At 43.3% G+C, this 22,511-nt stretch overlaps 1 protein-coding gene across 4 annotated transcripts; it reads left to right on the top strand.

Moving 5' to 3' along the window:
* Nucleotides 1-941: 941 nt before the first annotated feature.
* On the top strand, nt 942-21,836 carry rilpl1 (Rab interacting lysosomal protein-like 1; the record flags this gene model as incomplete). 4 transcript variants are annotated; one of them, XM_079256159.1, is made up of 10 exons in its annotated part: nt 942-1,474; nt 3,775-3,922; nt 6,550-6,668; nt 7,220-7,465; nt 7,724-7,879; nt 10,559-10,609; nt 10,690-10,844; nt 13,674-13,778; nt 15,925-16,012; nt 17,921-18,012. In XM_079256159.1, the coding sequence occupies exons 1-10, from the start codon at nt 1,187-1,189 to the stop codon at nt 17,924-17,926; spliced, it is 1,362 nt and encodes a 453-aa protein (XP_079112285.1). In that variant the 5' UTR covers nt 942-1,186. The 4 variants fall into 4 exon arrangements, with proteins under 4 accessions (XP_079112285.1, XP_079112284.1, XP_079112286.1 ...); XM_079256158.1 differs by lacking the exon at nt 15,925-16,012 and having other exon boundaries at nt 17,921-21,836; XM_079256160.1 differs by lacking the exon at nt 17,921-18,012 and having other exon boundaries at nt 15,925-16,018.
* Between the last annotated feature and the right edge of the window lie 675 nt (nt 21,837-22,511).

The following is a 22,511-nucleotide window of genomic DNA, read 5'->3' as shown; positions in this document are numbered from 1 at the left end:
TTATTAGAATGCAACATTTTATTTTTTGTGTTTTAAAGCTGTTAATTCTGATTGGTTGATAATATATTTTTTCAGTTCAATAATTATGAAGTTTTCAAACTGTTAGAAAGACACGCAGAACCCAAAATGATTTAAATAACAAGACTGGAACTATAAATAACTTTTGACATTTATATAAACAGAACTTCTGTTTTACACTTTGGGGAAGAAATATCGAGTTTCTCCATGTATAAGAAGAATGATACTTTAAGTCAGAAACCATCTTCTCTGTAACTTTTTATAATAACAGATCAAGGTATGACAATTTAGCATGTTATGCTTTCTTACAACGCTATGATATACAGTCATTTGTATTGTTATTTAAAAGTCACAGTAAAATTAGAAATATGTTCTGATACAAATTAAGATGACTTGTTCATGAATCATGCAAAAAAAAAAAAAAAGAGTATAAAATTAGACCCACATTTCCCAATTAAAAAAATAAAACACAAAAAGACATGAACAAATGGGATTTTCAAGGCCGGATTATCCAACGGGAATTATGGGCACAGGCCCAGGGGCCCACGCTCCACGTAGGGCCCACATAGAGCAAACACCAGCAGTTTGGAAATGAAACAAAATATACATAAAAGCCAGATAGTTACAAAAACTACCAATTGTGTATTGCTATTGGTACCATTGGCTGAGAGATGTTATAAATGTGGTTTCACAGAGTATCATTCACAATTTTCACAATGTTGTGATGAGGAAGGGGGGCCCTGGGGCCTGTACGCTTTTAATCCGGCCCTGGACATTTTTTTTATTAATATAAATTAAAGAAATCAGTTTTATTTACTTAATTATTTGCATATTTTATTTTTGTATTTTATTTGTGAAACTTTCTTCCCGGAAGGGTTGACCATTATTTTGACACAAGCGGCAGCTTCGCGGTTCCGGTCGCCCCGGCCGGACAGAGATGGGATTCATGGCTTTTTTTTATGCAGACAAACCAACACAAAGGCTGAATTCTGTCTAAAACGATGGATAATCGATAGTTTTAATATTTAGTGATGTTTTATGGTGAATTTCGGCGACAGCTGTGAAGGTGAAGCCGGAGAGCCGAACTTATCGGACTTGTTCCACCCGGGGAAGGAAGTTTGTTGCGGCGGAGGAAACGTCGGACCCGCCGGGGGACAAACATCCCGACATGGAGGACTCGGTGTCGGCCCTGGAGAAGAATGTGGCCGACCTCACAGTCATGGACGTGTATGACATCGCCGCGGTGGTGGGCCAGGAGTTCGAGCGGATCATAGACCAGTATGGCTGCGAGGCTCTGTCCAGGCTGATGCCCAAAGTGGTCCGGGTCCTGGAGATCCTGGAGGTGATGGTGAGCCGCAGCAGCATCAGTCCGGAGACCGAGGAGCTGCGGCTGGAGCTGGACAGGCTGCGGCTGGAGAGGCTGGACCGGCTGGAGAAGGAGAAGAAGCACAGGCAGGTAGGAAAACAAACACCTGCTGCCACGTGACTGCTGGCAAGAAAAACTAACAAGATTTAATGTTCAATAAAGAAACAGAAAACCTACTATATACACTAAAATAGCCTAAAAAACACAGTGATACTGGGATAAAATGTTTAAATAGTGTTAAAAAGAACAAAAGAAGTTGCTGCAAAGCTCCATCAGCGCTCCCATCCAGACACCAGGTTTCTGCAGGACCATGCTGGACCACATCCTGCATCTATCACAGCTGCATGCTGGGACAGGAGAACTGGTCTGCTGCACTCCAGACCTCTCACCAGTATAAACATCTGCAGCATCATGAGACATAGACTAATCCTCTGTGAGACCAGAACGGGACATTGTCTCCCAGTGGTCCAGCAACTGGTCCAGATGTTTGCAAGCTTTTGCTAAAAGAAGACGGGAAGCTATAAAGTCTAAAAACATGGAGCTGAACTTTTTAAATATGTTTTGCTTCCATCAAATTCAAGATGTGACCATATAGAAATAGTCAAATGTCTCAATTTCAGCAGCAGATTAAAGCTTTGGTTTGGGAGTTCTGCAAGACACACACACACACAAAAAAACAAACTAGATTCCCATCCTAAATGTAAGAAACAATCAGTGCTGAGAGGTTTAAATGAATATTTTCAGTCATTTTCCACCAATGTAAAGTTAAGATGACGATGTGGACCCGCTGGAGGAGGATTTTAATCAGCCTCCTGGTCAGACGGCTCAGAGCTGTAAAATGTCAGATTCTCGTGACAATCTGAGTCAGTCGGACACTGATTAACCGCATCTCATGACGGATGATGCAGACGTGGTGTCTGCAGAGCTGAGATGGTGAACGTTCAGGATTTTTGCAGAAAGAAATTAAAACTAAAACTAGTCAAGCATGCAAAGTTCAGGAGTGAGAACAGGATTGTTCCTCGACCTGCTATCTTCTGGTTTCCACTGAAAGTTCGGTGGTTTTCCTTTAGAGCCGATCATTATTTACATCTTCTACTGTCTTCTCCACTGATTTTAACCAGAATGAGTTTGCTTTTATTGCCTGGATTGTTTTTACTGCTTTCTTTCTTTTTTTAAAAAATATTTTATGGTTTTACATTTTATTGTTTTATGTTTTAATTATTTTACAAAGTGCTTTATAAATAAAGTTGGCTTCTTCTAGATGAAGTTACTCTGGGACAGTAACATATATGTTGATTCTGACACGTATGTAGTAATGTTACATGTCTCATCTTCCTGTAGAGACCAGGATCATACAGGGAGCCCCATGTATTTCAATTTTTTTACTGATTGACTTCAGTATATTTAGAAAACATAAAAGTTGTTCTGGAGAAAAAGGAAAAAGAAGTCTCCGGAAGATTCTTCAACCATCAGGGCAGCGACCGGTGAGGGTGTCAAGGTTTGGTATCGAAGCAGCATCCACCAAAGATTCAGTTTTTCCAACAGAGATGTGTCGTGTTTCGTCACTTCTGAACTCCGTCAGAGAATCATCAATAAGTTGAAATAAAATCTAAATCACAGGAAATACTTTCAGAATCAGAAAGACTTTTATTGCCATTGTGTTTGAACAATTCACAGACTAGGAGATTGTTTCGGTGATAAGCTGCTGAATAGAAAAAATAATAATAAAAACACTGAATAATAATATAAAATTGGAAATACAGCTATATTACAAATAATGATGTTGATGTTTCAGCGTCTACTGAGCGGAATATTGTTAAATATTCAGAGATCCTGGAGATATGACACTTCCAAGAAAATAAATTTAGGATTTCTAAAAGGTCAATGAGGTGCCCATCAAATAGACACTAATCGATAGCTCGTCAATTCTGTTAGTTTAAACGTGAGATCTGCTTCTCGGGGTTGCCATGGCGATAATCGCTCTTTACATTCGCAGCTCCGTCTCATCTGAGGTTATTTACATGTTTACATTCATCACAACGTTCCAAACATTCTCGTCAACAAATCAGAAGATGAACTCCTCCTGGTAACTTCTTCAGTGTAACACAGTGAAACTGGTCTGTACTGGGACTAAACCCCTGCAAACTGGTGTGGCTGTTTTAATGCTTCCCTCCCTGAAGGTTAAAATAAGAACAAATATGACTCAACGGCAGCTTTGTTCTTGGTTTTGTGAGTATTTTTAGCTGCGAGCTGACAGGCTGGACGCAGTCAGAGACTTAAAACTGGCCTCAGACACTTTCTATGTATTTTCTGTAAAATGTCTCCGTTTTAAAATGAGCTGAAGAACCGCTCCTCTTCCTCAGTCCCAATCTGTTGGCATGTGTGTCCAGGAGCTGGAGCGGGTGGAGGATGTGTGGAGGGGTGAAGCTCAGGACCTGCTCTCCCAGATCGCTCAGCTGCAGGAGGAGAACAAGAACCTCCTCTCCAACATGTCCATTAAGGACTCCATGAACGAGGAAGACCTGCAGAGACACGAAGGTGAGGAAGATGCAGCTCCGATTGCCTTCCTCGTAACCCGGGAAGGGTCGGCAGAGGACGTCGTCGTCCTCATGCGTTTATGAATCTTTTACATTGTCATGGCAGGTCATCCACTAGTGGGCGGTGCTCTTACAACCCTCCAAAAACACCAAAAGAAGAATGAAACAAAGGTTTCTGTGTCTTCTTCTGTGGTTTTTAAGGCTGCGATATACTTACGTGAGCGTGCACATCGACGTTGCGCTGCGTCTGTGTTTATACTCGCTGCAAACACTGGAAGAATGATGGGACCAAAGCGTTGGTCGCCACTAGGGGGCAGCACACAGAACTTGGACTCTGAAATGGTGAAAAGGCCAATCTGCTGGTTGGACTCAAGCGGCAACCTCCAGCGGTTAAAAATGAAGCCTATGTAGAAGTACATAAAACAGTTCCCCCTTCATCCACTAGGGGCTGAAAAACAGAGCAAATCCCCATAGACTCCCATGTTAAAAAGACCAACTTCACAGCAGAAATAAACATGTTTACAGTAGAAATAAACATGTTTACAGCAGAAATAAACATGTTTACAGCAGAAATAAACATGTTTACAGCCTGGTTCAAAAATCCATTTTAGGTTTAATAGGTCAGGTTTACCTTCATGACAACTGTGGGGGGGAGTGAATTTTTTTCTAACTCGCCCGTTTGAAAGTAATTTAATCTCAAAGTTTGGCATATTTCGGGGCGTGTCCTTTTGATTGACAGGTACCCAATCTCCCGCTTCAAGTCAGAAGAACGTAGAACAACCGCGGTTTTTAGCCGGTTAACAACGTGACTTAGCTTTAGCCCGCTTACCTCCGTTAGCTGGTTAGCTCCTGTTATCTCCGGTTTAGCTCGGTTAGCTCTTAGCTACAGAAAGCTCGGAGTTCGCTTGATGTCAATCATCCACCATGACACTCACAGCCCCCCTCTCAGCTCCACCTCTTTGCCCATATTTGTATTTTCTGGGCGAGACGACATTCATGTCCCTGCTAAGATGGCGACGGTAGGAACCGCCCACCGAGCTTCAATTCAGCTCTTAAGAAACCTACGGGTGACGTCACGTAGGCTCCGCACATCTTTTATATACAGTCTATGGTGAAAACACATGTTCCGTGCATTTACATGGGAGTTTTAATTCCTGTTTAATTCACAATAAAAGTTCATTCCGCTTATGGTTGGACTGTGTTTATACATAAGTTAACCAATCAGCTGCCAAGACAGGAGGGTTTGTTGCTGTGGAAACATCAGAGAGATGCTGGTCGTTGTAAACGAGCTCTGAGAGACGCTTCTCACAACTATCCGCCATCGTGCCGACCTCAGATCACGTATTTATACTCCTGTTTATATGAGTTCTTCCAATGTTTAAGTCAATATTGGAACTCGCGCTTGCGACACGTGACTTCGCGTCAACGCCAGCAGCCTACGTGTCAAACTATGCCCAGGCAGTACGAGCCACCAGGAGCCCTGCGCTGACTTACAGCTGAAACTTCCCCGAGTTTCAGGCCGTTTTTACTCCAAACAGCAGCAAATGGAGCACTTTCATTTCGATTTCACTGTTTTTGAAAGAAAAAAAAATACAAATCCTGTTTCTATCCTGATATTTATCTGTTCTTTAAATTTCTCCTTGAAAAACTTTTAAATGAATTAAATTGACCGTTTCTAACCCTGACACACACTCTTATAACATTATTTACAGGTTTTGTGTAAATTATAGTCATTTTTTCTGTTATAATTGGACAGAAAGTTTGTTTATTTCACTTACAGTTGTGCTCATATTTATTTATCCCCTTTCATTAAAGAAGGATAAAAACAGCTGCCTGTAAAATAAGCTGAAATTGACTAAAGTAATAATAAATAAAAATTTTATGAAAATCATTACATTATTTTCTAATTCTGGTTCAATAGAAATATATATATTTTTTAAAGCAAACAAATAAGATAATTTATTACATGTACATCAGTCATAAACTATTATTTAATGGAACAATCCTTTAATGTTTCCGCTCCAGTCAGGTGTTTTCTGTTCCTCTCAGTCAGACTTCTGCACCTGTTGACAGGTATTTTGTCCCACTGTTCAAAATAAAAATTGCTCTAATTTGTACGGGACCAATTGGTTTGGTTTTTTTTTTTTTTTTTCTTTCTTCAACTGAATAAAATGAATAAAACTGTATCTTATATTACTAAATTAAATTTTTTGCAAATTTTTAGTTATTGTTCCTTTTTTAAGTCTCCAGTTATTTGAGTGACTGTTGTAAATTCAGCCTTTTCTTTAATGAAAGGGGATGAAGACATATGAGCACAGCTGTATCTCACAGTTTAGTGCATCATCTCTCAAACAAAGGAGGCTTTCTGTGAGACGGCGAGCCAGTCTCGTCTCTCTGTGGTTTCACACAGAGTCCACAGTCAGCTGGACCCACTGTGGACAGACCAGCCTCAGTGCACATGCACACCTGCAGGAATCAGTCGCTGAGCTCATGTCCTGCTCTACAAACGACCTCTCAGCTGATTAAAACGCTAATTGTTAAGAAAATAAACCACTTCTGAGTTTAAAATGAAGCTTTTTTTAAATGGAAACACTCAGAGCGTCTGCTTCATCTATCTGTGGTCTCCAGGAATGACGGAGATCGAGAAGCAGGTGATGCTGAAGCTGAAGGAGGTGGTGGACAAGCAGAGAGATGAGATCCGGGCCAAGGACCGCGAGCTGACGCTGAAGAACGAGGACATAGAGGCGGTAAGGACACGCGGCGCGTCCATGGATCCATCGTCACATGATGTCACCTGACACGACACCTGACACGACACCTGACACGACACCTGACACGTCACCTGACACGTCACCTGAGACGACACCTGACACGTCACCTGACACGTCACCTGACACGTCACCTGACACGTCACCTGACACGACACCTGACACGTCACCTGACACGTCACCTGACACGTCACCTGACACGACACCTGACACGACACCTGACACGTCACCTGACACGTCACCTGACACGACACCTGACACGTCACCTGACACGTCACCTGAGACGACACCTGACACGTCACCTGACACGTCACCTGACACGTCACCTGACACGTCACCTGACACGTCACCTGACACGACACCTGACACGACACCTGACACGTCACCTGACACGTCACCTGACACGTCACCTGACACGTCACCTGACACGACACCTGACACGACACCTGACACGACACCTGACACGACACCTGACACGTCACCTGACACGTCACCTGACTCGTCCTTCCTCGTCTCTTCCGACTCGGCAGCTCCAGCAGCAGCAGTCTCGCCTCATGAAGATCAACCACGACCTTCGCCACAAAATCTCGGTGATAGAGGCTCAGGGGAAGGCGCTCATCGGGCAGAAGGTGGAGCTGGAGGCCGGCGCTCAGGCACGAGCGCAGGAAGTCGGCGCCCTGCGGCAGGAAGTCACACGCTTACGGGAACGGCTTCACGGAGAGCCGCCCACGCAGAACCCCGAGGAGGCTCCGAATCTGCCCCCGTCCCCTGCAGAGGTAAGACGGGACAGGAGGAGTGTCGATGGACAAGATTTGCCTCTGGGGGGTCAGAACTGATGAGGTCCAGATGACACGTCCAATCAGCTTTCACCCTGGTTCACTGAGCTCAGTTCTGGTCCCGGGCCTGGTCCAGGTCTGGTGGTTCAGTGAGGTGGGTTCTGGTCCAGGTTCTGGTCCGGGTTCTGGTCCAGGTTCTGTGGTCCAGGTTCTTGTCCAGGTTCTGTTCAAGCTTTAATAAAAGTGTTTTCCATCCAGAAGCGTGGGGAAGCTGCAGCGGTGCCGTCGGGGGCCGAGGGCTGGAAGGACCGACCCGACCTCTGCGAGCAGATTGGGTTCGATCCCGCCCTGCGGCCCCCGTCCCGCTCCCTCAGTCCAGAGGGACACGAGGAGGACGAGGCGGTTCTGCTTTGGGTAATGCAGACGTCTGAGCTCGCCGAGCAGCGTGATGTGAGACTAACTGAAGAATCGGTTTGCAGAGATGGCGGACTAACCGCGACACCCGGCGCCGGCCTGGTTCTGCATGGCGGCCTGAAAACTAACAGAATGGCAGAAAGTTCTGCTCCTTGTCCTTCACACCGATTTTAAAGTCCAAATGAAATGAAACCATCAGATGAGTTTTGTTCGTCATCTTAGGCTACGTTCAGACTGCAGGGCTTGCTGCTCATATCGGATGTTTTTGTGAAATCTGAATTTTTGGAAAGTCCGTTCACATTTCCGATCAAATGGGACTTGTATGTGATCTCCTGTATGAACCTCACACGCACCAGAAGCGTCCTGCATGCGTAGAAGACACGGCGACGTGCAGTGAGCGTGTGACATCTTTGTGTTTGTAGACGTAAACATGGACGGCAGCAGAGCATTTGCTATTTTAAAAGTTTTGTCCAGCCGTAGCCACAACATTGTGAATGGGTTCGTTTTAAGGAGACGTTTACGGAAGAGGAAAGTAAAAGTTTTGGTCGAGGCCTTTTGTGGAGCTGTGGCAGCAACAACTGTAGAGAGAAACGTTTGGGTACAGAGTCGCAGTCAGGATCGGTGGGAGAGTGATGTGAGCACATTTACCGATAAAGAGTTCATAAACAACAGACGCAGAATAATGACGTTTGTCGCGTGTCGGATTAATGCGACCTCAACGTTCAGACTGAAGTCGCATGGCAAAAGATCAGATACATATCGGATTTAGGACCACATATCCAAGCGGCCTGGGTCGCATCAGAAAATATCAGATCTGTGTCGTTCAGACTGTTAAGAGAAGATCGGTTACATGTTGCATAGGGGCTCAAACACCGGACTGAAGTCACTACAGCCTGGAGCGTGAACGTAGCTTCAGCTGCTTTCATGCAGACAGAAGCTCCGTCTGAGCTCAACTGAATCTGAGCAGGAAAAGCTGTGAATTCCACACTTTCATCTCCCTTCATGAAAACGTCCAATTCACAGCCCTAACTAATACCTACAGACCTAGAAGGAGTTTCCATGCGGAGATTAACTCCTGGTCGTGTCTGTGAGTATAATCCAGCGAGGAAGTCTGTAAAGGTGGCGTTTGTAAAAGATCCAAACAGATACTGGGTACCAGTGAAGACGGTGAGCTCCCAGCGTCATATCTGTGAGTTTTCTGTAAAACGTCGTCGGCAAACGTGTTCCGCAGGTTTACGTGACCACAGAAAACAGAATTTTTTCCCTATGACGGCGCTGGTCACCATGGCAACTTAAAGTCCATTTTTGCTGTATCGTATACGTAAATGTGGATGTACGTTTCAAACGTTTTCATACATCGCCGTCCTCGTACTTACATGCACCTTTCATTTTGTGTCAACGGACACAGTATGTAAAAAAAGGGGGCGGAGCCTCTGTGATGTCATCCATACGTTTCTGAGGAGCAGAACTGAAGTTCTGTCGGTGATGCTAACCGTCGCTATTGGAAAATACAAAAATGTGCAAAGAGGTGTGGCTGAGAGAGGGGCGGGGGGGGGGGGGGGGGGGGGGGGGGGGGGCTGTGATCATGGGGGCAGATGATTGACATCCATCAAACTCCAACTTGTCTTTAGCTCAGAGCTAACCCAGAGCTAACAGTAGCTAACCAGCTAACTAGGTAGATGTGCTAAAGCTAAGTGATGCTGGTTGTACTGCACTCTGCCTTCATGCAGTGGGATTTCAGGTAGCTGTCAATCAAAAGGACACGCCCCTTATTATGCAGAATTCAAAGATGAAATCATTTATAAGATAGATGACCCCATTGGTTTTTGGTTCAAAAATCCATTTTAGGTTTAATAGGTCAGGTTTACCTTCATGACAACTGTGGGGGCAATGAATTTTTTTTAACTCGCCCGTTTAAAAGTAATTTAATCTCGAAATACGGCATATTTATGGGCGTGTCCTTTTGATTGACAGGTACCCGATCTCCCGCTTCAAGTCAGAAGAACGTAGAACAACCGTGGTTTTTAGCTGGTTAACAATGTGATTTAGCTTTAGCCCGCTTACCTCCGTTAGATGGTTAGCTCCCGTTATTTCCAGGTTAGCTCTTAGCTACAGAAAGCTCGGAGTTCGCTCGATGCCAGTCCTTCACCATGACGCTCACAGCCCCCCTCTCAGCTCCACCTCTTTGCCCACATTTGTATTTTCCGGGCGAGACGACACGCATGCCCCTGCCAAGATGGCGACGGTAGTAGCCGCCCACCGAGCTTCAATTCAGCTCTTCAGAAACCTACGGGTGACGTCACGGAGGCTCCGCCCATCTTTCTGTTTACAGTCTATGTTCTCTACTCAAACAGTAGTTTGACTCTCGTAACCAGTCGCTGATGTCCGATGTAAAAACAGCAGCTCGCCTCTAGATCCTGGAACGTCTCTGGTTTTATATCACAAGCTGCGTCGACTGCAAGCTGAGCGTTAAAAACCTCGTCCATAAACAGGTTTCAGTTGAACTTGGACGCACTTGTGGAGTACTTTGTGTTTTCCTCAGTGCATGAGTGGGCTGCACGCGTGTCAGGTGTGTTTCTTTGACCCACTGCTGCGTGAAATCAGGTGAGATGGAAGGTGAACTGAAGCGAACGTATTGGAACAAAAGGGCCGGTGTCTGACTGAAAGTTTTGCCACCAGGAGGCGATGTGTGATGAAGACATGCCTGCTGTGTTCCAATATTTCACCAAGGTATCCTCAGTTCCTCCCGCTTCCTTCCGTGCGGTTTTGTCTGGTTTCGTTGACTCTGTGATGTGTTCGTCTCTCGGTAGGAGGCCCTGTGTGAGGAGGAGCCGGGCGGCCCCGACCTGAAGGACCCCAACAGGCCTCGCTTCACCCTGCAGGAGCTGAGGGATGTCCTCCATGAGAGGAATGAGCTGAAGGCCAAAGTGTTCCTGCTGCAGGAGGAGCTAGCGTACTACAAAAGGTACTAAATGTTAGATCATAACAGCGGGGATTGTTTTATGGTTATTGTTTTGCTTTGCGGATCGTCTGGTCATGTTTGCTCTCTTTCATGGGTTTGTGTCCTGGAAGAGGCCACATTTATCCGCTCGTCTGTTATCTTTAGAAACTACACAGAAGTGACCTCTGGAGGATGTTTAGGGACAAGTGTGAATATTTTCTTCTACTTTTTTCATTTAGGGGTTGAAAAATCCACCTGTAATCCTGCAGCTTTTGATTTTAAAGGGGTGCTATGATGGTATTTGGAGTTTTCTGAGCTTTCTACAGTGTTACAGTGTTGAATCGTCATCAGACATGTGAACGGCACTGTTTTTTATGTTTGAGTTTGAGTTTGAGTTGCAGCACGCTCTCTGTTCGGTTTCCATGGCGACGAAAAACGCGTGGTTTTAGAGAGTTTTTTCTACGTGGAAATCCTTGTGACGTCCCGGGGGATAAGGTTCGGTGATTGGTTACCTTCTACTGGTTAACAAGGGCATGTACAAATACATCAGGCGGGTGGAAAACGTGGGATAAAGTTATTTCCAACGATGGCTGGTGAGTTTACCAAAGAGAGACATCCTGCTGCATTCGTTGCTGTGGGTTGCTGTTTTCCACTTCGTTCTCAGGGTCTGATTCAGGTTCCAACATGTAGGGCTGTATGCTATGTGTTGACATTGTATTTTGTTTTTTTTTTATTGAGTTCATATTAGCCTAATCCTTCTGTTTATGAGACGTTACAATGATGGCGAAAGCAGGTGCGGTGCGCGCTCCCGATGTAGTGCAGTGGCGGGAGGCGGGGCTTAATGCGGAAGAGTCTCAATCCACTCGTTTTGCCCGCAGGCTGATCTGACAGCCTACGGAGAGGGTCGGTCTGAAGTAAATAAAGGGATTTGTGACAATAACTCCATCAATCCCAGTCCTTCTGGGCTCAGAAATAAAAATAAATTAGCCTGAAATGCACAGAATAGTTCCACTTTAAATGAAATACGAACACACATAGACATCATATCGTATCACTGCAGAGTGAACCAGCGTCATCACCACATTGGATGGGTCTTGCAGAATCAACGTAGTTTCCCCACATAACTGTTTTCTGGATATATTACACACAAACAAAACACTTTTCTACATAACTAGTTTATAAATAATGTTAACACAGTAAATAATCTACTAAATGCAAATGATAAATTTTACTCCTATGAGGTGTTTATGGAAAAATATATTAATATTTCACAAAGAGAGTTTTACATGTTAGCATAATTACCTCCACCAAGGAGGTTATGTTTTTACCGGCTTTATCCGTTTGTCTGTTTGTGTTCAAAATAACTTAAAAAGTTATAGAAGGATTTTCATAAAATTTTCAGGACTTGTTGGAAATGTGAAAAGGAAGAACTGATTTAATGGTGGTTATCCGGATCACCGTTTGGATCCAGGAACTTTTTAAAGACCTTGGTGGAGGTTTACGTTCTCCGAGTTTTTTGATACAAATTTTATTTTCAGACTTTATACAACTGTATTTCTATATTAATAAATTAATAAATGTAAATAGAAAGAGTCAACCGTAGTCAAGAGAAAGCAGCAACTATTCGCGTATTTTGTTCAGCATACGGTTGCAATAACCGGTGAAATATTGAAAGCAGATTGTGTGGAATTACATTTCACAAGGTTGAATCATAATTTATTTACCAGATAAAATAGATAGATGAATCCAAATGCATCAATAAACAATCAAACAGGTTAGTATCAAATTTATTTATACATTTATTTATATTGTAGCTATCTTATGTCTAAGTTAAATAGCATTATAAAAATATATTAGCATAAAAGCACGTTGTTTTTAATGTTTTAACAGTATCTCTGTCCTTTAGAAACCAAACTGTGAGAAAATCAGGTAAGAATTGGTGAAGTTATTGTTGTGGTTGGACCTACACCTTACAGATAAATGCATTGGAGGCGCATGGAGACCCATCCAAGATGGCGGCGCGTTGAGACGTTAGCTCGAATAGGCAGCATGATGCTATGTGGCGTCTACGTATATATGATGTCTATGCTAACACACATCTAAAAGTTGCTTCTGTACATCCTGAGCTCAGTAGCGCCGTCTGGTGGATCCCTCAGGTTATAAACAGTTAAACAGCAACAGAGATGGATGTGTGAGGAAAATCGAGCATTTTCTCCATTAAAGCAAGTACCGTCTTCCTTGGGCCTTGACTGATGGACGTTTTCAGAGTTTTTTACCAAAACAATCAAAAGCAAAATTCCTGCAAATGTGATGAAATGCTTCCATCTGAAGAGAATCCGCTCCATGTGATTATTACCGACTTCTTCCCCGACATCCATGTTCACCAATCATGACATAACTTCAGATTAACATAAACATGTCGCCAGCATCAAGTCTCACATTTAGCAAAACATGGAAACAGTGTGTGTGTGTGTGTGTGTGTGTGTGTGTGTGTGTGTGTGTGTGTGTTTCAGACGTGAGGGAATGATGTGCAGATGAAAAAGGCTTGGTCACTGCTGATCTATGTGTGTTATTTCTACAAACTTCTGGTTGCTCTTTATGCTGCTTTATCTGTTCATACATTCATTTTACATCATTTTAGCCTCAGAATCTGACAGCTGAGGCTGAAAACATCACGTTTCCGTGGAAACGTCACGTTTCCGTGGAAACGTCACGCCTGCAGGCTGACTGGGGAAGATACTCCAGCTTCTACAGGATGGTCAAAACAAACAAACATGATCAAAAAACTGCTTGAATTTTCCTAAATCGGCGTCAGGATGCTGTTGATGACCGCCGCCGTGTGTTTCTTCACAGCGATGAAGCCGAGGATGAGACCGCTACTCCGACTCCGTCTCCCTCGCCTGAACTGAGGACACGTTCCCGTTCTTCAGCCCAGCCGGAATCAGGAATCAAACGCCTGTATGTCCAAACCACAAACCTGCAAACACACTCACTCCTGCAGCCTCTGCTAATAAAATACACACACACCAGTTTGAGCTGTGGAACCATTGCTTTGCATGTGCTGGGAAGAGGCTGCTTGTTTTCGCTGCATGTTGACGTGTTTTACCTCCCGTGTTGTCTGTCCAGCAGCGGTAATGTGTCCTGATACCATCTGCTTTCTGTCTGCTTCACATGATTCAATCCTGGACCGTGCAGCAGACACACACAGCTTGGAAAATGTCACACACATTTTGTCTGAATCAGTAGCAGCCTTGGTGGATAAGAAGGGTCCACTTCCTGTGTTTGTCTGGCTGGAGTGAGCTGAATTCCTGACCGACAGAGCTGTCTCACACGGTCCTGACACGCTAAAATCACAGCAGTACAAAACGCTACCGGACAAGTATGTGTTCTGCAGAAAACACAAGAATAACATATTTCTGCAGACTCCTTACATGGCGGGTCTAGTGTCAGTCTGACAGCGGATGAATATGGAGAAAAGAAAAATGACCTCTAGCCCAGCTTTCTGTCTCTTAGACCATGTGGGAGGTTCCTGCGCTCTACATGTGTGATGTTTTAATGTAGAGTTCCTCCTGTTCAGAGCAGAAAACACTGAAATAAATAATCCAGGTGGAGTATCAGCCACAACATTAAAACCACTGAGGTCATGTGAGGTCAAATTAAAATGGAAAAATAAATGAATTTATCTTTTTTATGGAATTTCACAGCTTTTTGTTTGTGTCTTTATGCATTAGTTGGGATGGCTTGTTGTTTTACATCACATTTGGTATGTTTGTATATATTTATTTGGGGTGGGAAAATCGAATCGAAAAATCGAAAATCGGGATTTTTTGCTTCACAATTTCAAATTCGATTTTTTTTTTTTTTTTTTCTCCCAAAAAATTGAAATGATTCATGATAAAGTTTTTGCCATTTTTATTGTTTTTATTGAACTTTTTACTTGTCTTCTTGGGCATTATAGCAGCAGAATGATGGTCTGGCTACTGTGTTGTTTTTTCCTCATTGAAATCAAGTAAAATGACGAATAAAAAAAATTATTTTGTTTTTAATCTACAAAAATCAGCTATATTGAAGAGTTGTGAGAATCTTTTTTGAGATTAAAAACAAAAAGAAATGTACACAACTTTTTTTGCTTGTCATTCTCCTTGATTTCAATGATTAAAAAACAACACAGCGGCCAGACTTCATTTTGCTGCTATAATGCCCAAGGAGACAAGTACAAAGGTCAATAAATACAATAAAAATAACAAAAACATTGGATTTTTTTTTTAAATTCAATTTTTTAACGAAGAAAATCGATTTTAAAATTGTGAAACAAAATATCTCGAGATTTGATTTTCCCACCCTTAGTGACCCTCCGTGTTGCCTGTAAGGCTTTCAAGTGAGTTCTGACTGGGTTTCAGCAGTGGTTCGACATGGCCCACCCTCCACATGGGACCTGGTCAGTACCCACACAGCCCAAAATACCCCCCTGGTCTCACTTTACTAAAATAATTGTCTACAAGCTGTAGCTCCACATATAAATGGCAGCACAGTTTTACTACGGTGTCTCTTAATGGACAAACTGTTTGTGAAGCTTTAAACCTGCAACACTGGCTTTGATAGGAGCTGCAGGTAACGCTTACAAGCACCACAGAAGAAGACAGTATATGTTTAGTTATTTGTAGTGAACCTGAGGACACTGGATCAACTCGCACATGAAAACTTTTTGGCCTCTGATGGCCACCGTACATTCACAGCCTGCAATACCCATCTTCACCACTAGATGTCAGTAAGTCTTCACAGCGGACCTTAAAGTGATAAAAGTGACATGGAATTGAGTCAAAATAAACGTAAAATAAGTCACGTGTCTAAAGCAGATGTTGATCACGCCTCAGCGAGCAGTCAGTGGTTTAATGTTGTGGCTGATGTGAGTCTCCGAGCACGGCGATGTCCCTGACGCCGTTGGCGAGCTTTTCATTCATCAACCGCCTGTTTTCTGCCTGAACAGACTCTGATATGATTTGTGTTTTTTTTGTGGGTAAAACACAAGTCAAAGGTTGATGTGGTCCGTGTCTCCCCCCTGCCTCCCCCTGTCTCCCCCCTCTCTCCTCTCTGTGTGTGACAGGATCTTCACAGCCATCATGCCGATGGTGGCAGCTGGTTTGATCCCAGATGACCCCACTTTACAGCCAATCAGACGTCTCATGTCGCTCGTATGACTCTGTACTTGTTTGGCTTCGGTCCGTCTCTGCCTCCGCTAACCACCTCCTCCCCCTCGCATGCGCCGGGGTGGGCTGTCTTCTTACGCCTGTGTAGTATTCTGATTGGCTGATTGTGGGGCTGTCTCATTGTGGCCGTCCAATGGCATGATGGCGGATCATAAGAATCAGCCAGTCAGAATAGACGTGTAGGATGCTGACTTATCTTTTCCCCTCACTGTCAAACTTCTGCAGCTCACACAATAACTCAGATTTTAGCTCCGAGTTGCTGATTAAACGTGTTTCACTGCTCAGATCCGACACGTCCATAAATCATTCAAGCCATTTATCAGGACTGGACATGAAGCGTGTGCTTAGTGTGAATTTGACGGCATCAGCACATTTAAAAGACGGATGTTTGTGGCTGAACTGGGGGACATGATGGATACTTTTCAGTCTTTCTTGATAAAAGTGTCGTCTGTATGAACAGGGTCTTAAAAAGACACACATCTTCAGGTCTATTTTAACTCCACAAACCCCGTTTCCACTGAACAGCAGTGACACCAGTAGTTTCACACTAATCGTTCTGGACGATGTTCTGACGGATTTGCACCCGAAGGAAACCCACAAATGGTGCGGTTTAGTTTGGTTGTGTCAGGCGGTTTTATCACAAAAGCACACAATATAACATACCCGACTGTATGGGGCTTTATTTAGGTTTATTTATGTATGTATACCTCTCTGCTCTCATACTTCCACGAATTGCTGTCGTTGTTCAGTCGGCTCATCCACCAGGGGGCAGTGTTGAGCGTTCATTCTGACACTGGTGTGATGCTACCATAGACCGTATATGAAAGATGGACGGTTAAAAGTGAAGCCAATGCAGAAGTGCATAAAACTGCAGTTCCCCCTTCATCCACTAGGGGCTGCAAAACAGAGTGAATCCCCATAGACTTCCATAGATCAGGTTTACCTTCATGACAACTGAGGGAGGAGTAAATTTTTTTCGAACTCGCCCGTTTAAAAGTAATTTAATCTTGAAGTTTGGCATATTTAGGGGCGTGTCCTTTTGATTGACAGGTACCTAATCTCCTGCTTCAAGTAAGTAGAACACAGAACAACCGTGGTTTTTAGCCGCTTAACGTGACTTATGTGTGTGTGTATATATATATATATATATATATATATATTTTTTTTTTTTTTTTATATATATATATATATATATATATATATATATATGTGTACCCCTCTCAGCTCCACCTCTTTGCCCGTATTTGTATTTTCCGGGTGAGACGACATGCATGCTCCTGCCAAGATGGTGATGGTAGGAACCGCTCACCGAGCTTCAATTCAGCTCTTCAGAAACCTACAGGTGACGTCACGGAGGCTCCGCCCATCTTTTTATATACAGTATATAGATGCTACCAACATCATCCAAACACACCAGTAGAAGAAAAAAAATGTTGTTTTCTTTTGCTGTTCTCAGCCTCAAAGTCTTCTTCTGGTGCTTTTTATTTGGCAGTTTCTGTCTCTTCTTCTTCTCTGGCTTGTTCCTTTTGCTGTTTGCGTGTCAGTTATACAACTCAACACTGCCCCTGTGATTTCTGGTGGTATTGCTCAGTTTTCTACATCGAGTAACGGATAGCTAAGCCCCCTGAAAACAGACCCTTGTGGTCCCCCGACCACCACATCAGGACCCAGTCTCCCACCGCCACACCGCCTCCGTCTAGGTCCGCCTCTGATTCCAGGTCTTGCTGCTGGTTTCAGATTCAAACTGAGCAAACTTTTTCATTCCAGTGAAAATCAGACAAGTCGTTTCCAGCAGACGTTCCAGTAAAATCCACCTAACTCTGCTTTACGTGTCGCTGATGTCACAGCAGCCCTGACGTGACATCATCCTGACCTCCTCTCTGTCCTCTCCAGGTTTAGTTTCTTCTCGCGGGACAAGCAGCGCGGCTCGCAGCGGGACGCCAGCTTCAGCTCATGGGCGGGGAAAGACGACGTGTACACGGAACAAGCGCAGGAGGCCTTGCAGCACCTGTAGTCTCTGCAGCGAACTTTCAACCACGCTCATCGCCCCAACACACACCAAACCACCGCTAGAGACTCGCTGCAGCTGAAACATCGTCTGCTTCAGGCGCTCGGAAAGAAGAGGACGCCGCAGGAGAGTTTGTGTTCGGAGGGACGGTGGAGCTCTGAACGAACCAGGAAGTGTTTTTGTTTGTACGCGTGCAGAACAGAGCTGTTTACAGCGAGAAGGACGGAGAACGTTGCTGAGGGTCCAGAGAGAAGTCAGGCTTTAACATGATCTGCAGATACGCCACTCGTGCACGCTCGTCTCTACCAGAGCTGGTCAGAAGAGCTTGGACGCAGTTTCTGCTTCAATGCAAATTATTTTTTAAACTCTGGTGAAATGTTTTCACGTAGAAGCTGATTTACCGAAGCTGAAGAAGAGGACAGTATTACAGATCTCCAAAAGTTCTTCTAACCTGCAAAGGACGCCTTTAAAATCTGTTTAGCATCTTAAAATCCCAGTTTAGCGATTTAAAATCCCAGTTTACCAATTTAAAATCCCAGTTTAGTCCTTTAAAATCCCAGTTTAGCAGTTTAAAATCCAAGTTTAGTCCTTTAAAATCCCAGTTTAGCGATTTAAAATCTCAGTTTAGCAATTTAAAATCCCAGTTTAACGGTTTAAAATCCAAGTTTAGTGCTTTAAAATCCCAGTTTAGCAGTTTAAAATCCCAGTTTAGCGGTTTAAAATCCCAGTTTAGCGGTTTAAAATCCCAGTTTAGTCCTTTAAAATCCCAGTTTAGTGCTTTAAAATCCCAGTTTAGCGGTTTAAAATCCCAGTTTAGTCCTTTAAAATCCCAGTTTAGCAGGCTACAGCAGCCCACCTTGCTCTCCAAACCTCAGCGGGACGTCAGAGACCTGCAGCTCGTCCGTCTGATGTCAACAAGTTTCTGTTCCTCTGATCTGGACTGAAGGAAATACCGAGTCATGATCTTCCGCTGCTATAAAACATCCAAACAGAAAGAAAAACGTCCTACTTAATCCCTTACACAGGAACAGACTGGACATCTACTGGTCTGACTGGTTTTTACTGGTGGATAAAACTCATCAGATCGCTGCTTTCTTCACAGTAAAACCATGAAAATGTGACTTTTCTCCTCTTCAACTCTCTGCTCTGCTGAAGTGCAGATTGTGGACGTCCCGGCTATCCGACCTCCTCCGGTCGATACAAACGTGCACGACTGACGTATGCATAAGTCACAAAAATGATCTTTTCACTTTGTTGAAGCAGAAAGAGTGGAGAGATTATTTTTAACCCCTCCTGTGGTTTCATCCCGGTGGTCCATCGGAGCAGCTGCTTGAGGCTTCTGCAGAAATGTTGCATAAAATCACGAGTTTATTTATCTGCATAGGAACAGAAAACGTGCCGTCTGAGGCGACGTTCAGGTGTTTAACGCTGCTAAATGAAAATAATCAGGTTGGAAGTTGACTTTCGTTCAGCTCACTCGCAGAAAACATCCCCAAGTTCCTCTATTTTCAATATTTTATTCCTTTTTAAAAAAAATTAAATTAAGAAATATTCTGTTTTTTCATCGGATAACTCCTGAGTTTCTTTTTATTTCCCTTTTGAGTCATTAGAGGACAAAAAAAATCCCATTTCTCCCATTTATTCACTCTGATCTTTCAGTCAACTTCAGTCCCAATAACGATACCAAATATGTTGTTGTTCAAATTATTTTAACTATTTAAAAAACTGTTTATTCACATGATGTCACTGTTTTTATGAAAAGAAAAATATTGTCAACAGATCTGGTGAAGCTCTCGATTTACCAGCCGATCTACATTCCTACCCTCACCTATGGTCATGAGCTGTGGGTCGTGACCGAAAGAAGGAGATCTCGTATACAGGCGGCTGAAATGGGTTTCCTCTGCAGGGTGGCCGGGCTCTCCCTTAGAGATAGGGTGAGGAGCTCGGTCATCCGGGAGGAGATCAGAGTAGAGCCGCTGCTCCTCCGCATCGAGAGGAACCAGTTGAGGTGGCTCGGGCATCTGGTCAGGATGCCTCCTGGACCTCCCTGGTGAGGTGTTCCAGGCACGTCCCTCTGGGAGGAGACCCCGGGGAAGACCCAGGACACGCTGGAGGGATTACATCTCTCGGCTGGCCTGGGAACGCCTCGGGATCCCCCCCGCAGAGTTGGCAAATGTGGCTGGGGAGAGGGAAGTCTGGGCTTCCCTGTTGAGGCTGCTGCCCCCGCGACCCGACCCCGGATAAGCAGCATGAAGATGGATGGATGGATAAAGACATCTGTGAAGCAGTTTTTCTTTTTAAAATTGGTAAAAACTTAAATAACATGTTCATCCCTGTAACATTTATTATATATAAAATTACTCATTTTATTGACATAAAACAGTGACATCATGTTGGCTTTAAAGGGTTAAAATCATACAACAACATATGTCATAGTTTTATTAAGGAAAGATGTTTAAAAGGAGATCTGAGCAAAAATACATGGAAACAAAAATTCATGTTTGATGTTTTTATGGCAGATTTTGACCTAAAATGACACAAAAATGGAGCTGAAAGGCAGAAAAGTCCCAAATTATCCATAAAAAAGTCTTATTTAAATAAGGCGTCTGCAGTTGGATCATCAGGAACTATGACGTCATTCCAGCTTGATGAAGAAGAAATCTATGTGGAAATGATGAAAACTGTTGTTTCCAAGCTGCAGAGAAGCCTCGTTAGGTCGGAAAAGACGTCGGTCATGTCATCGTCTCTCCCGTCGTTTCCTTTTCAGTCTGAACAAACCTGCATTAATACGAGCAAAATCAGGTCCCACCATGACGCTTCTGTGTGATTTTAGGAATAAAACACGCTCTCAGAAGCTGCAGGACGTGACGGCGTTATTACACACACTACGACGGACTTCAGGAGGAGACGTGAAGCTGTCGCAGGTTCCGCTGCCACATGGCAGAGGCGTGAATCTGCAGCGACACAGCTGGCAGGACAGCGACGACGAGGCGGAGCAGCAACACATCACAACGCTTTTCGCAGTTTCCCCCTCTGAGGATGATGATGGGTCCTCCAGCAGCGGTGAAGGTGATGCTTCTGTCTGTAACGCACCTGAAGCAGCTCATGCCACACCTGGCGAGGCGGAGGAGCGTGATCACAGCCCACCCTCTGGTCCTGGACCACCACCTCAGTGTGCCGGTCCCTGTCCGCCATGTCCACGTAATGCTGCAGAGGCGTGTCCGCCAGGAACATGTGATCATCGGTTCGTCCAGTTACGTCTCCACATCCCGGTCGTTGCCGTGGAGACCAATGCATGGCTGTATCCTCTTCATGGTGCCCTTTCTGACCGAAGCGACTTGTAGTTCGTGTTTATTTCCAGCTTCCCTGTTTCCTCCTCCGCACGGCACGAACCTTCAGCTGCTGCTTCTAAACACCGACCTCCAGGAAACTCCGGGTTAAAATCTAACCACGGGAAACCGTCCGCCGTCTGTCCTGCAGCTTCAACACCAAACGTGTTTTTATGCATCGTTAGGAGAAACTACGAGCTGCTTCTGCTTTCAGCTGGGAGACGCTGCGGCGTTTAACTGTAGCTGCACTTTATCTTCATTCTCCTCCAGGAAGACGCTGTGTGTGTGTGTGTGTGTGTGTGTGTTTTAAAGCAGCTTCTCCTGAGTGACATCATCAGACATGATGAAGAGTTCAGGCAGGATGAATCTAAAGGGAATCCGGTTTTCCTCCTGATGAATTTTCCTCATAATAAACGATTTTTCTGCTTCATTTAGTCAAACATGTTTGTTCAGTAATAAAATTCTCTCAAGTTTAAAATGTTTTGCTTGTTTTATTTTCCCAGAAAAGGGCAGAAGAAACGTCCGACATGCTAATAATAAAAATAATTATTTTATAAATGTTGAATTAAAAACATGAAATTAACCCCTCGATGCCTGATGTCACATTTGCATCAAACCTCTTCTGGTATTTTTATGTTTATTTGTTTTTATCTATTTTGTATTATTTTTGCATTTTTATATGAATTTTAGATTTTAAATTTTCACTTTTTTTTATTTAATAAGTTGATTTATTATATTTTTTTGTTAACCCATTTTGTTCACTTTTATTTTAATTTTATAAATTAAGTTTTATTGATGCATTTTTGATGCAAGTGTTTTTATTCTTTTTAATTTTATTTCCTATTTATTTTAATTTTAGTCATTAAAAAATGTGTTTAAACATTATTTAAAATGAATTTTTATTCATTTATTCAAAAGCATTTTTAATACATTTCTTCCTGTTTTATTTTTCTTTTATTTTTACATTTTATTTTACTTATTTAAATGTTAGTATTTGATTCATTTTAAATATTTGTTCAATTTCTTTCTTTTTCTTTTGCTTTTATATTTGCTACTTTTAATTTAACTTTTATTTATACACCTAAATTTGAAAAATGTAATTTTTGTCACTTTTCCTGTTTTATTTAGCTTTTACTGATATTTCAGG

The sequence above is a fragment of the Telmatherina bonti genome (assembly GCF_933228915.1).
Source record: "Telmatherina bonti genome assembly, chromosome: 17".
In the NCBI taxonomy this organism is placed as follows: domain Eukaryota; kingdom Metazoa; phylum Chordata; class Actinopteri; order Atheriniformes; family Telmatherinidae; genus Telmatherina; species Telmatherina bonti.
This window is presented reverse-complemented; position numbering and strand designations above follow the sequence as displayed.